This window comes from Artemia franciscana, chromosome 2 (assembly GCF_032884065.1).
Source record: "Artemia franciscana chromosome 2, ASM3288406v1, whole genome shotgun sequence".
NCBI lineage: Eukaryota > Metazoa > Arthropoda > Branchiopoda > Anostraca > Artemiidae > Artemia > Artemia franciscana.
Window position 1 is genome coordinate 7,389,787 of NC_088864.1, and position 15,736 is coordinate 7,405,522.

Sequence of the window (15,736 nt, forward strand, 5' to 3'; positions counted from 1 at the left end):
GTCCCTACAACCCCAACCAATCTTCATCGTCCTAGCACGTCCAGAAGCACCAAACTCGCCAAAACACCGGACCACCAACTCCCCCAAAGAGAGCGGATCCAGTCCGGTTACGTCAACCACATATCTACGACATTTGCTTATTCTACCCACCAAGTTTCACCCCGATCTCTCTAGTGTTCTCCAAGATTTCCGGTTTCCCCCTCCAACTCTCCCAATGTCACCAGATCTCGTTGAGATTTAAATAAGAGCTCTGAGACACGAGTTCCTTTTAAATATCAAATTTCATTAAGATCCGGTCACCGGTTCTTAAGTTAAAAATACCTCAATTTTTCTAATTTTCCGAATTAACATCCCCCCCAACTCCCCCAAAGACAGCGGTTCCGTTCTAATTATGTCAATCAAGTATCTAGAACTTGTGCTTATTCTTCCCATCAAGTTTCACCCCGATCTCTCCACTCTAAGCGTTTTCCAAGATTCCCGGTTTCCAAGATTTTTGTTTCCCCCCTCCAACCCCCATGAACCCAGATCCAATTCAAATTGAAAATGGAGCATCTGAGACTTAAGATTTTTCTATTTATCAAGTTTCATAAAGATCCGATCACCCATTCGTAAGATAAAGTTGGAACGGCTTAACTTGTCAATGTGAATCTTCCGGGCATTATGAAAGCGATGTTCAACTGACCAAAAGGCGATATGCATATACTACTACTGCTATTAATACTGCTGCTGCTACTACTACTACTAATACAACGCTAACACTGCAACTACTTCAATTACCATAAAAACTACTGTGATAATAGAACTATTAAGGCTAGGTCCATAAAGTAAAATTTGAGAGAATATTAATGGCAAATTCGAACTAAAAAAGACACTATGTGTATTTAGATTGTCAAAACAGCGTATCTACAGAATTGATTTGTGTATCAAGTTGGAACTCTCAGAGAATACTCAAAGGGGAAGATCAATTGAACAAAAGGTCATTTGTGCACACTAATACTAATACTACTGCTACTGCAACACTTACTAGTTCTACTACTACCATTACTATTGCCCCAACTACTACTTCTATCACAACAACTTGTAAGGTTAAGAGCATTAAGCTGAAAATTTCAAGAAGTATATGAATATGCAGGTTATCAAAAGAGCAAATCGACAATATCATAATAATGGCTAATTATGTTAAATTGAGTGATTATACTAATGCTGTGACTACTATTACAACTATACCTAAGGGTATGAAGGTGAAGTTTTCAGAGAATATTTCTGAAAATTTTTATTGCACGAATGACAATCTGCTATCTGTATGCAAGTTGTCAAAGGGGCATATCAGCAATTTGTCCCTTTTACTTAGTTTCCCTCTTTCTTTTAGTAGCACTGAGATTGTTTTAAAGCTTAAAGTGAAGGATCCTGTAGTCTGTATAAAAAAAAATATAAAACATTTGAAGATAAGGTGAAAATTAACCTTTTAGGCCACAATTTATTTCCGTTTTTTAGTTCTGGCTCTTGATGATATATAGGCTAAACTATTTAGCAAGTGTTTTTGTATCTTTTTTTTCTTCTCTTTTTAAGTGTTTGATCAATATTTGATAGGTTTTGATTGTAAGTGTTATCATTTGTCTTTTCTTTAGATTATATTGTAGCGTACTCCTCATTTTTTGAGGGAAATACAGAAATTAAAATAAATAAAATATTTTAGGAACAGTTTCGTGTGTGAAATTAAAACTTGCAATGCTTGTTGTGGGGGATGTTGAACTAACCAAAAGACAATATTTGGGTCATAAAATTACTGCTTCTACCCCTACAACTACCACTACTGCTACTGTTGTTATCACTGCTACTGCTACTAATGCTACTAAAGCTAAGACTGCTGCTATTAACTCTCCTCCTACTGCTACTACTATAACTACTGTTGATACTGCTACTACCAATAAACCTAAGGGTATTAAGGCAAAAATTTTGGGCAATATTGTAACTGTATTGAAATAAATCGAAACACACTAAGGCCACACAGGTTGTCAAGAGGACGTATCAGCAATGCTTCAGAACCGGTTGATGGCATTAAATAAAAATTTCATTCCGTGTTGAAGGGGATGCTGAAAAAAAAGTTGCTCTGTGTATACTACTACTAATGCTACTATTGCTACTATAACTATTCCTACTACACAGGCTAAGAGTGTTAAGGCGAAGCATTCAAGTATAATTAGGGCGGATGCTAAACTAAACCAGATCGAACTATAATCATATAGATTATCAATAGGGTGACAAAGCAATACCACAATAACCTCTTGCATTATTAAGCTAGACTTTTCAGGGTAAGTTGTGACAGATTTTGAACTAGACAGAAGACACTATGCGTATACTTTTGATACTAATTCTATGGTTAATGTAACTAATGACACTAAGGGCATTAAGTTGAAATGTTTAGGGGGAGTTTCAATTAAACGAAAAAAAACTATACACATGCAAGTATTAAAAGGGCATATAAGCGATATCATTAGCATCGCTGCTATTTCATAGCTAGTAATATCATTCATATTTTAAAGGAGCTAATTTGATTGGTAATTCAAAGGTCTAGTACCGTTTTTAAGAGTCAAAAGTAATTAGAGGGCAATCAGTCCTCTTTTTTAGCACATAATTTTACAAACACTTCCAATCAAAATTTAAGATTGCTATTTTGTTCAGCATAGCCGAACAGTCTTGTAACTGCATCTTTAGGGCTGTTTTGTAGGTCACAGTAACCTTCACAGTTATGCAATTTGCCCATTATATTTAAAAACTAGATGTTGGCTTAAGATTAAATCAAAATGCACTGTGTATATGCTGATTGCCAATTAGAAATCTCAGCAGTATCCCAATTATGACTAGGGGTATTATGAACAAACTTTCGAGGCTCAATATAAAAAAAAAAAAACAGAAATTAAATAAAAAAAAGCTTTTTCCACTAAATAAGTTTTTCGAAGAAAAGTTAAGAGCTCCATTAAACTAAAAATGAATAAAAATAAAATCAAACAATCTACCAAGCAGAGAGCTACCACAAATCAGCATCAATAAATAAACGAAACATAAAAGAGCAGAAATTAACATGAGGAGAGCTCAAAACCCCTATACCTTCCCAAGGCCAGAACATAATTTGCACTTTACTGAAAATAAATCGAAAGACTTTTACAACTTTAATAAATCATATATTAGCAACATTTTAAGGAATATACATCAGCATATGTATATTAAAGTGACAATGCACATTCATTTGTATTTTTTTCAGGAAAACGTAACGTGTTTGTGTATGGGTGCAGGAGGTAGCTGCGATCTAATTACTTTGCCTCTTAAAATGTACATTAGAACTTCTAATTACCAATCCAATGAGTCCCCTCAAACGCATAAATAACCACCCTTTTGTCTTCCTCTTAGACATAGTTTCCAGATTCTTCAACTATGATGAACAAAATTATTATCTCCAGATTTTGACAGGAGGTGTTAAGCGAAATGATGTGCGTGGATGGCGGGCTGGTTGCTCTTGAATCACTTTGACTCTTAAAAAGGACACTATAACATCCAATTTCAAATCAAATGAGCCCCATCTGAAGTTTATGCAACCATCCATTGTTATATATTTTTTGGACTATTTTGAGCAAAATTGCTATCTCACAGTTTTAATCAGATTCGTTTGGTGAAGAAGGGTATACGGGGGGGGGATCTATCTGTCCTCCGTCACTTTTGACTCTCAAACGGGAATTAGAGATTCCAATTTTCAACCAAATAAGCCTCCTTTAAAGTTTACACAACCATTCCTTCCACGAAAACTTTAAATGCGCCCGCGGCATAATTCACAACCACTGCCCCCAGGCTCTGGGGATTTTTTTCAAGCCCCAAAGCCTTGTTGCATAATATTTGGACTATTTTGAATAAAACGGCTATCTCAACATTTCTATTAGATACATTTCAGGAAAATGCAACGTGTGTGTGTGTGGAAGGGAAGAAATGTCCTCAGATCGCTTTGACTCTTAAAAAGGGCACTAGAGCTTCTAATTACCAATCCAATGAGCCTCCTCTAAAGTTTATACGACCACGCTTTCTATATAAAAAAAAAAAAAATTATATACCCCCAGGACATAACTTACAACACTTGCCCTGAAGGCTGGAGGGGGGAGGGCGGGGGGTTGTAATCCTCAAAGATGAAATTACAAGACCTTTCAACTACGTTGAACAAAATGACTATCTTAAAATGTTGATTGGAAGCGTCTGAGGAAATGATGAGGGGGGCATGTACCCTTTAATCACTTTCGACTAATAAAAAGGGCACTAGCCCTCTCAATTTTCAATGAAATGAGCCCTTTTTGAAGTTTCTATGACATCGCTTTCCATAAAAGCCTTGTATACCCCCAGGGCATAACTTACCATCCTTGCCCTGACAGCTGTGGGGGGGGGGGTGTCATCCTCAAAGAGATAATTTCCAGGCCTTTCAACTATGTGTTGAACAAAAAAAAAGGCCTATCTCAAAATTTTGGCTGGATGTGTTTGGGGAAATGGTGGCTATGGGAAAAGGGCACTAGCCTTTTCAATTGCCAGTCAAATGAGCTCTTTTCAAAGTTTATGTGACAGCTCCTTCAATACAAAGTGCCCTGGTCTAAAGCAAACCAAAATATAAATAACTAATACGTTGTGCCAACATCGTTTTTTTTAATCAGGATATCTGTCCAAGATTAGGCAATAATTAAGTACTGAGGGCCTACCCCAGCCCATGACAATCTCTCATTGCTTTAATTTTACAGAATAGAGATTACAAAAGATCAGAAAAATCCTAGTTTAGCTCCTTTTTGCTATCTTGGAAAGGGGTTAAGTTAGAAAAAAAAACTTTCAGGGATAAGTCTACACAATAAAGTACATCATGGGAAGGTGTTCCAAAGCACCTACCTCTACTTCTTCTCTCTCTAGAGGGCAGTGAACTTTGATAACCATTAAAAATCTTTGTGTTATAAAAATGAAACCCTGGAAAATAGATATTAAAATTTAAATATATCAAGTACACAAAATTCTAAGACATCAGAAATCAGATGAGGTTAACATAGAAGCTTGGCAATACCTTCCCAGAGTATGTTTTTGACCCTGAATTCATTAATAATTTTTTTTCCTAACCTAACTTTCCAAGAAGCAAAAAGTAGCTGAAGTAGAATTTTACAAAAAAAGTCTTCAAGGGTCAGTGTATTTCTGAGGGTATAGAGTGGAGGCAAGGTATATCTGGTGGCTGTTGTTTACCCCACCCCGAGAAAATAGCCCAACCCACAGAAAATACCCCCTAGCGTTTACTCCCCCCCATGGAAAATAATATTTCCAAATTTGGGAATTTTATTTGAGTTTTGTCTTTTTTCTGTAGGGAGGAGGAGGACTTTTAGTACTTGTGTTTTATACACTACTCACTCAAATTTATTCTGTGTAAAACTCAAGAACAAACTGGTTTCTTTGTTAGTTCTTTCAGCTTAGCACAAGACAATTGATAGAATACATGGGAAATATATAATTTGGGCTAAATGTTTGCATATAGGTGGAGGGAGGGGGGAGATTATTTTACTTCATTTATGCTCATTTTTGGTTTAATGAGGCTCTTTACTTTTCTTCAAAAACTTGTTATTTATGTTTCTCATTAACAAATACTACGTGTTAGTAACTGAGTTTAAAAAAAAACTAGTTTTTCAATGAAAGTAAAGAGTAACATCAAACCTTAAAACAAACTGAAATTATTACGTGTAAGAAAGGGGTTGGCCTCCTCCTCAAGACCTCAGTCTTTAACTAAAGTTTTTTTTTTAGAATTTCAAAGCAAAGCTTATTGTTCTAATTAAATGGCCATTGTGTTTCAGGAATTGTCAAACAGTTCGTAGTAACGAACTGTAGTAAGGAGCGACCCGGCTCAATAGTAACCAAAACTCTAAAAAATGGAATTTTGATACCTACATCAAAAGAATCGCATTTTAATGCTGATTTTGAATATATAAGTTTCATCAAGTTTAATCTTACCCATCAAAAGTTACGAGCCTGAGAAAATTCGGATTCAGATTCAAAAATCAGATTCAGCGTATCAGAGAACCCTACTGTAGAAGTTTCAAGCTCCTATCTACAAAAATGTGGAATTTTGTATTTTTTGCCAGAAGGCAGATCACTGATGCGTGTTTATTTGTTTTTTTGTTTTTTTTTCCAGGGGTGATCGTATCGACCCAGTTGTCCTAGAATGTTACAAGAGGGCTCATTCTAACGGAAATGAAAAGTTCTAATGCTCTTTTTAAGTGACCAAAAAAATTGGAGGGCACCTAGGCCCCCTCCCACGCTAATTATTTTCCCAAAGTCAACGGATCAAAATTCTGAGATAACCATTATATTCAGCGTAGTCGAAGAGCCTTATAACTATGTCTTTGGGGACGACTTACTTCCCCACAGTCCCCGTGGGAGGGGCAACAAGTTACAAACTTTGACTAGTGCTTACATATAGCAATGGTTATTGGGAAGTGTACAGGCGTTTTCAGGAGGATTTTTTTGGTTGGGGGAGGGGTTGAGAAGAGGGGGATCTGCTGGGGGAACTTTCCATCGATAATTTGTCATGGGGGAAGAAAATCTCCATGAAGGGAGCGCAGGATTTACTAGCATTATTTAAAAAAAAATGATAAAATAAATATGAAAAAGTTCTTTCAGCTGGAAGTAAGGAGCAGCATTAAAACTTAAAACGAACAGAAATTATTACCCATTTGGGGGGCTCACCTCCTCCTAATACCTCACTCTTTACGCTAAAGTATTTTTAGTAATTTCAACTATTTATTCTACGGCTTTTGTGATTCTGGGGTCATTCTTAATGAATTGGGACAAAATTTAAGCGTTAGTGTAAAGAGCGAGGATCTGACAAGGGGGCGAGCCCCCTCATATATGTAATAAAAATATGAGAATACAAAAGTTCTTTACGTAAGCTAATTTATAAGTTACGTAAATCTTTTACTAATAAAAATATTCGTAAAAAATTAAAAATTCTAGTTGTCTTTTTAATTAACCAAAAAATCGGAGGGCAACTAGGCTTCCTCCCCCGCTCTTTTTTCTCAAAATCATTTGATCAAAATTATGAGAAAGCCATTTAGCCAAAAAAAAATAAATGCAAATTTTGTTTTAATTATTCTTCTGCGGAGAGCCAAAATCAAAACATGCATTGATTCAAAAACGTTCAGAAATTAAATAAAAAAAACAAGTTTTTTTAACTGAAAGTAAGGAGCGACATTAAAACTTAAAACGACCAGAAATTACTTCGTATATGAAAGTGGCTGCTTCCTCATCAACGCCCCGCTCTTTACGCTAAAGTTTTTTACTGTTTTAAAAAGAAGAATTGAGAGAAAGAGTCAAACTATAGCGTAAAGAGCGGGGCGTTGATGAGGAAGCAGCCTCTTTCATATACGAAGTAATTTCTGGTCGTTTTAAGTTTTAATGTCGCTCCTTACTTTCAGTTAAAAAAAACTCGTTTTTTTATTTAATTCTTAAAGAAATAGGACAAAAAATCAAAATTTTAGTGTAAAAAAAAGGTCTTGTGGAAGGGGCAACTCTTTTCATATCTTAATAATTTCTATTCGTTTTAAGTTGTTATGTTGCTCCTTACTTTCAGTTGAAAGTATAACAGTTCAAAATAGGGATGAAACCTTTTAATCGACAGTGAACAAATATAGAATTTTTAACTGGATATTTATTTTGAACACATATACAGTGTTCATCATCAGCAATAAACCAAAAGTCATCAATAAAAACAAACAAAATTTATACCCTATAAACTAATTACATATAGTTTATTGCTCTTATTTTTTTTCAATGCAACAGCAGAAGCAAATCTCCTTGATTTTTTTGGTTCCAGTTCATTAGATTTATCCGACATATCAGGTGGACAGAGGTCATAGAGAAATAAAATTTACTTTATTTGACCTCAGTAAATCATCATAAATTAAATTCAATCCAAATTCACCTGTATCTCTGTTTATAGGATTATTCTTGAATAATTTTTTTTTTAATTTCGATTGTTTCCCGGAAAATTTGCTTTAAACCTTGGTCCATGGAAATCAAAGAAACATTTTCAAACAACATAAAATGATTTGGATAATTATAAATAATTATATATAGAATAATTATAAGTGCTCTGAGAAAATGGCTAGTGTCATTATGTAAACCGTTCATGTCAACACAAAGTTCTTACATTAAAAATTCGTCCAAACTTGTAAAAAAAACTACAAGAAGTGGAAATTTCTTCAAATTCTATAATCTCAAGTTTCAACACAGTATCAATGCATACATGTATTGATGTAAAAGCTGCTGAAATTCTTGAAAGAAAAATATTACGAAATTAGGACTTAATTAGTGGTGAAATAGTTTTGGAAGTCGGTGTAATTATGAATTTAGTTAGGTTGTGCAATACCTTCTCTTATTTTTTTCAATTCAGAGGGTTTTTTTAACAAGTAAATGGTTTACCCATGGGGGCCCCTCTAAGTCCTTTATTAGCAAATTATTTGTAGAAAATGTTGAACAATAGCGTTAAATTCATATTTTTTAAAACACAAATTTTGGGAGAGACATATGGATGACATAATTTCAGTATGGAATTATGGGGAGGAGGAATTAAAAGGTTTTTTTAGAACATCTTAATTTTTGGGGAAATGATTAAAATTTACAATAGAATTAGAAGAGGATAAGAAACTTTCATTTCTGGATGTTCTTCTTTTAAAAAAGGAAAATAGTCTGGATTTTAAAATTTACAGAAAACCTACTAGCAATAATAGATTTTTGTCATTCTTTTCTGGTCATGCTCACCAAGTAAAAATTGGTTTAATCATGTCCTTAACTGAATATATTTTTAGAATTTGTTCTCCAAAATTCACTGAGGAGGAAATATTGTTTTTGAAAGAAATTTTGATACGTAGCCATTATCCAGGTTGGTTAATTGACCAGACTTTTTCGAAAAGAAGGAAAAAATTTCTAGAATTTTCTAACATTATTCTGGAAACAACAGAAAAGAAAGATGATTTTTGTTCTTTACCATATATTCCAGTGCTGAGTGAAAAACTTAAAAGAATTTTACAAAATAATGGTTTAAAGGTAGCTTTAAGAGGTAGTAATACTTTGGCTAGTGTTTTAAAATCTGGAAAGAATCAACCTTCCATAGAGCAACAAAGTGGGGTTTATAAAACCCCATGTGCTTGTGGAAGCTCTTATGTGGGACGTACTAATCAGAATTTAAAAACGAGATTACTACAACATTCGAATTCTATTTCATTGTCCTTAAAGCAAAATTCCAAACCTGAAGATTTCACATCGCCTCTGTCAGAACATATTTATAATTATCCAAATCATTTTATTTTGCTTGAAAATGTTTCTTTGATTTCTAGGAACCAAGGTTTAAAGCAAGTTTTCAGGGAAACAATCAATCCACTTCTTGTAGTTTTTTTACAAGTTTGGATGAATTTTTAATGTAAGAAATTTGTGTTAACATAAACGGGTTTACATAATGACACTAACTTTTATTTTGTTTGAAAATGTTTCTTTGATTTCCAGGGACCAAGGTTTAAAGCATATTTTCTGGGAAACAATTGAAATAAAAAAATAATTTATTCAAGAACAATTCCATAAACAGAGATACAGATGAATTTGGATTGAATTCAATTTATGATGATTTACTGAGGTCAAATAAAGTAAATTTTATTTCACCAAAGAGCTATGACCTCTGTCCACCTGATATTTTGGATAAATCTAATGAACTGGAACCCAAAAAATCAAGGAGATTTGCTTCAGCTTTTGCATTGAAAAGAATAAGAGCAATAAACTATATGTAATTTGTTTATTCAGTATAAATTTTGTTTGTTTTTATTGATGTTTTTTTTTAGTTTTACTGCTGATGATGAACACTGTATATGTGTTCGAAATATCCCGTTAAAAACTTTATATCTGTTCACTGTCAATTAAAAGGTTTCATCCCTATTTTGAACTGTTGTACTTTTGTCATGGAAAGGCAGTGTGGTCTTTGAAGTTATCTACTTTCAGTTGAAAACACATGTCTTTTTTAATTTAATTTCTGGTCATTTTAGATAATACCAGGAAATCTGGCTCTCTCCATGAAAAATTCTGGTAGGGTAAAGGTACCAATGATTCAACATTTTTTGTAAAAAAAAAAAAAAAAAAATATACTCCTGAAGGCTTAATTTAAAAACTTTTGGCTTGAAAAGGGTTTCAGTAAGTAGGAAAACATCTACAAATTTAACTGTTTGTTAGAACTTAGAAGTTTTATCAGAAAAGGGTGCCAAACTTTGACTTGCTCAAATTAAAGCATTTTCACCAACAAATTTGACACAACAAAAAAGTCACCTGTTTTCAACATAAGTTGGAACCCAACTTGACATGTATCAAAATACTTGGGGATCATTTGTGTGTGGATCCTGGTGCATTCAACATGCCTATTCTTTTTAGTTCATTACTTTGTTTCCATACAACCTTATTAAATGTGTAAATGTATAAAATACTATTCAGATAGTTGAAGCAAAAAACTGATAAAAATGCCTTAAGTACAGGGACAAAATTGGATAATCATAAAGAGTGTGACCTATGTCTCTACAGTATAATGTGTGATATAGGTCTCTCTATAAGCACTATCTGGAATGGCCCACTTTCTCTCAGCTTTAATGGTCCAGCAAAGATTTCTTTGTTGTTCACAATGAAAGTGTTGTCAACATTTGGTCATTTCAAAGTTAATCTACCATTTTTATCCACTTTAAAAAAAAAAATTAGTTTCAACTGTTCTTTGAATGGAAAGTCCAGAATTCTTGAAATAAGCATGTCTTACTTAAGATTATTAGAAGTTTGTGACACTAAGCAGTTCAACATGTTTCATTAGCATTTTGGGTGGGATAGGGTCTAAGAAAATGGGAGTGGATTTCAAGAATTTTAAGAAGTTTACTGTCATTATATTTGACTTAGTTGAATTTACTTTCAAATGTAAATTCTTAGCTTTATCCAAAACATGAGTAGGATTTTGATGGGGTCATTTTTGATAGTTCTATGACATACTTCAAGGATCAGCAAGTCATCTACATATTAACACCTTTGAGGGAATCTTACCAATTTCATTAATCAATACTACATATAAGAGTGTTCCTAAAAAGGTTCCTTGAGGAATTTTGTGCTAATTAGGGAGGGGTTCAGAGAGAACATTTTGTACTTTATAGCTTGGGATCTATTTGAAAGAAAACATATATATATAAAATTCACTAAGAGAGGGTCTACTCCAAATTTATTCAGTGATAAATAAATTAGAGCATTTCTGATCAACCAAGTCAAATGCTTAAAAATATGAACATAGTATGAGGCCAAGCAGCAGTTCATCAGATAATGGAAAACTGAGCATCTACCATCAAATCAGTAAAACTACAATTAAGAAATAAAATGTTTTAAAGTTTTCTTTTCATGTGAAATATTATTACAAATAATAATTATCCAAATCTCTCATTGTTGAGAAAGCACCCATAAATTTGAAACTATGTCAGAGGACCCTTGAATTTAAACACCAATTGTTTCTCATCTGTTGTACATGTCCAGTGAAGTTTTGACAAGTCACCTACATTTTGACAGGGCCTGTTGCTGTCTGTCAAAAATTTTGACAAGGTTACTACAAGATATTCTCAAAAGAAATGAATCTCATAATAGAAGCCAATATCTACATATGAATTTGGCTGAAGGAGCATTTTTAGTTGGTCTCATATTCCACTAGATCAGACAAGAATTGTTGGATGCTTAGAACACAATTTTGTCAATAATTTTATAACTTAGTTTTATTTTAAAAAAGCCAATGTGGCTACATTTTATAGAAGATAAGATGTATATTGATGCATTAGTACTGATCTCAATTTTTTTTTTGCAAAAAAAAAGTAATGACAGTTTGAACATTAAATAGCTGAAAAAAATTGTCAGTAGCTTATTTTGTGTAGAAAACAAGAAAAAGATTGAACTGAATATTCTTTTCTTATACAGCTGTATTGGATATAGTATCCATATTTTGTATTGCCAAAATATAATAACAGCTTCAAGAGATGTTATTCCAAGTCATAACCAAGCAGAGTTATCCTGTTTTGAAGGAATATTTTTGTAGTGGTTCCAAAATTACACTGTCAAATCATTGGTGCCTTTACCCTACTTGTGCATTATATGCCACTCACTCAAGTTTATGATCAAAACTTGAGAACAAAGTGGTTTGTTAATTACTTCAGAAACACATTTGGGCTGGATATTTGCATATTAGGGGAAAGGGGGTAAAGTATAACATGTCTGCATGTAAAATGTGACTGGTATAATTAGTCTGTATACTATGAAGCAAGAATTCTTTTTGGACTTCAAACTGTCCAGATACTTTATTTCCCCACTGCCCACTCACCTTATGTGCATTTACATAGCCCAAATTAAGTATTTCCCATCTATTCTGTCACTTGTCTTTTTCTTGCACTAAACTGAAAGAAACTAACAAAAAATGGTCTGTTCTCAAGTTTTACACAGTGTAAACTTGAGTAACTGGTATACAACACACAAGTATCAAAATTCCTTCCCCCTACAGAAAATAAAGTAAAGGAAAAATCAAAGTGGATTTTTCACTGTTCATATTATTGACTGTGTTTTGATAAAATATCAAAAATATGAAAGCCAACAGAAGAAGATATAGAATGTTCAGGTTAAATCATGCTATTTTAAGCCTTTTTTACACCCAAAAACTAGAAATATTTCAGTCATTTTCAAGAGCTCAAAAAGAGCTTAAATTTGAATTTGCAATAGAAGCATCATAAGTCAACAATAAGAACAATGAAAAAATTATCAAACTTAAATAAAATTCTCAAATTTGAAAGCTTATTTTCTAAGTGGGGGTATTTTCTGGAGGGGTATATTCTTGTAGGAGTAAACACTGGAGGATAAATGCTTAGGACTGCAAAATCTACCACACAGCAAATATAAAACAAAATAGTTTAGCCTATATATAAAGAAAAACTCAATAGCTAAACATTATATATTCAATATCCCATTCATCATGGGATCAGTTTCAACTGGAGGTCCCAAACTGGAATCAACATTTGCTTTATGCATATCTCTTTACTAAGTCCACCCCATGGGAAATGAGCCCTCCAAGCTGTCAAGTAGAACTTATCTCTATTAGTAAAGATTTGATTCCTAATTACAAGATCCAGGCTATTTTGGCTGAACACATCTCAAATGCTTACCCCAACTATAGAAAAATATATACAGATGGATCTGCCCAGAGGGAAAGAGGTGGAGCAGGAGCATGTATCCCATCCCTGAATTTGAACATTTATTCTCCTCTCCCATTGGGATCTTCTATCTTGTCTGCTGAATTATGTGCCATCTGCCTGGCCTTGGATGCACTTATAAATTATAACATGGAATCTGAAAATATACTCTGTCTCTCCAACTCTAAATCAGCATTACTACTGATCCAAAATATTAATAGAATTGCTAATGATAAAGATTTATATAATATTAGAAGACAGCTTCTTAATCTTAAGATCAAGGAAAATGAAGTTTATTTTCAACAGGTTCCTAGTCATAAAGGCATAAAATATAATGATATGGCAGATTCTCTAGCAGCAAAGGCTTCCATGTTATTTCCTAGTCCTTCCTCTGACCTCAATTCACAAGAAATTATCAGGCAAAGATCCAAAATTAATCACAGTAAATTAATGTTATCTCCATTTCATACAAGATTAAATACAGTGCTATATTACCGGCTGAAATCAGGTGCCCCACTTCTAAATAGCTTGTTATTTAATTGGAAGCTACATCATTCCCCTTTATGCCAAAACTGCTTTTCAGCAGAGGAAACAATCCAGCATATTTTATTTGATTGCCAGGCTCAGAGTGAGGAGACTGTTGCTCTTAAGCGTTTCTGCTCCTTGGCTAAGATTTCAAATACTTATACAGCTCTCCTGGATTCTAACCTGCCATGGGAAATGATCATAAGATATTTAAGGCAGCAATTGATATCTTAAAGAAGAGAAATATTGTTTAATAAAGATTAAAGCTTGAAGAAGTCTATTTTTAAAGGGACAGGATTTATCCATAGTTTTTGATTGTGCAGAAGAGAGCAGGAATGAGTAGGAAGAGCCGTATTGGTACTGGCCGGCCTAGTGCCTTAAACTGCTGGGGACAGGTAGCTCAGGTACTCACACTTCCCACAATCAATAACAGTGTATTATTGTTCATAATCGTATATATCCATTGTTTGAAGACTGGAGGAGAATAGCACTTCCAGTAGCTAGTTTTTTGGTAAGTCAAATATGAACTGAAAAATTTACCCAGCCAGTTGGCTAGGCTATTAGAACTAATGTCGGCTATGAATTGTCCAGGAAACTAACAACTAGTTCTTCATGAGCTGGATCCTCAAAACAAAGGATTGAATCTTATTGAGGGTTACTGTTGTCTCATAAATACATTTTCCAATTTAATGCAAGAATCTAGCTTAAAACAATGTTTCATCCAAGGAATGGCTAGCCTTTCATACTCTTACAAGCCTCTTCAGCACCATAATAAGCCTAACTAGCGAATGTGGTATGAGGATCAAAATACGAAAAAAATTATAGCTTTTTGGAATTAGCTTACCTTCCATTCTCTTTTCAATTTGAACCTTTCAACAATTTTTAATGAACCACAAGAAGGTTCCAGTTCAAACGCTGGAATTTCAGAGTTGCCGCATGCAATAAACCTTTTTTATGCCAGTTTATACTAAAACCACAACTGTCGTCATACCACATCTTAAAATTCGTAAAATATATTTTAAAAACACATATTTATTGATTATCAAATTGTTTCTACTAAACAGGCTCAGTTTAGGTCAGATTTTCGGATTAAAATTATATTTGGAAGGATCGGCTTGAAGTAAAGGCAATTCTACCCGAAGTAGAAGACAAACATTCAGCAATCAAATGACGTAAAAGAACCAAAACAGTGCCATCAGGGTTGCCAAAACTTTTCGGGACTAAAGTGTCAAATTCAGCAAAAAAGGGACACTTTTAGTGTCTTCCTAGAAAATTAGCCAATATACTTTAAAAGTTGACAAAAAAAGGCTTTAAATGGTTTTCTTTCAACTCCAGAGCCAGATTTGCGTTCTTCTTTTTCAAGTAAAAGCAAAGCGGCTCTTCAAATAAGTAAAGTCCCATTTAAAACCTCAAATCGCCTTATACGCCAAGAAGAAAAAGAATTTAGCACAATTTCTCTGGTTCTCTCGAACCTTCGATTGTAATAGTTATTCTTCTTCCGAAAACTCAGTAAAGCCTGACAGTTTTCGTTTTCGTTGTCTTTGGCAAAAAATTAGAAAGCGCAGTCTTATTTCAGGAGCTGCAGAAAATTTTGAGTCATTTGTGTTGCGTTTGCGGTTTTACAGGAACGTAAGGAAATGGAGTACAACTAAGATGAATGACAAATTGTGTTGTTTAGTTTATGTGTTTTCAGCCAAAATGTCTACTCTGTACGGCGATAAAACAAAAACGGCGATAAAACCTGTCTTCACTATGAGCCGCCCCAGCCGTCTCGGCCGAAAAACGCCATAACGAAGAAGGGGCTTAAAATATTTGTGCCAGCAGACCACAGATACGATGTCTGTCGCTGCCGACACGGCTTAATTGCCCTCGCTCCCTCTTTTCCTTTAGTAGCATATCAGATCTTCTACAAAATTTTGTCTACCATT

The 15,736-nt window shown here is 34.0% G+C and overlaps 1 protein-coding gene across 3 annotated transcripts in view; it reads right to left on the reverse strand.

Annotated features, from left to right (window-relative positions):
- Positions 1 to 14,809, reverse strand: part of LOC136036926 (uncharacterized) — a 103,453-nt gene extending 88,644 nt beyond the window's left edge. Inside the window, exons 1-2 of one of the 3 annotated variants that reach the window (XM_065719314.1) lie at positions 14,653 to 14,748; positions 4,912 to 4,986 (exon numbers count right to left, since the gene is read on the reverse strand). In XM_065719314.1, the coding sequence (XP_065575386.1) occupies positions 4,912 to 4,986; positions 14,653 to 14,659 (82 nt within the window). In that variant the 5' untranslated portion in view covers positions 14,660 to 14,748. Of the gene's footprint in view, positions 1 to 4,911; positions 4,987 to 14,652 lie in introns of all 3 variants that reach the window. The other 2 variants (XM_065719330.1, XM_065719321.1) reach the window with 2 other exon arrangements.
- Between the last annotated feature and the right edge of the window lie 927 nt (positions 14,810 to 15,736).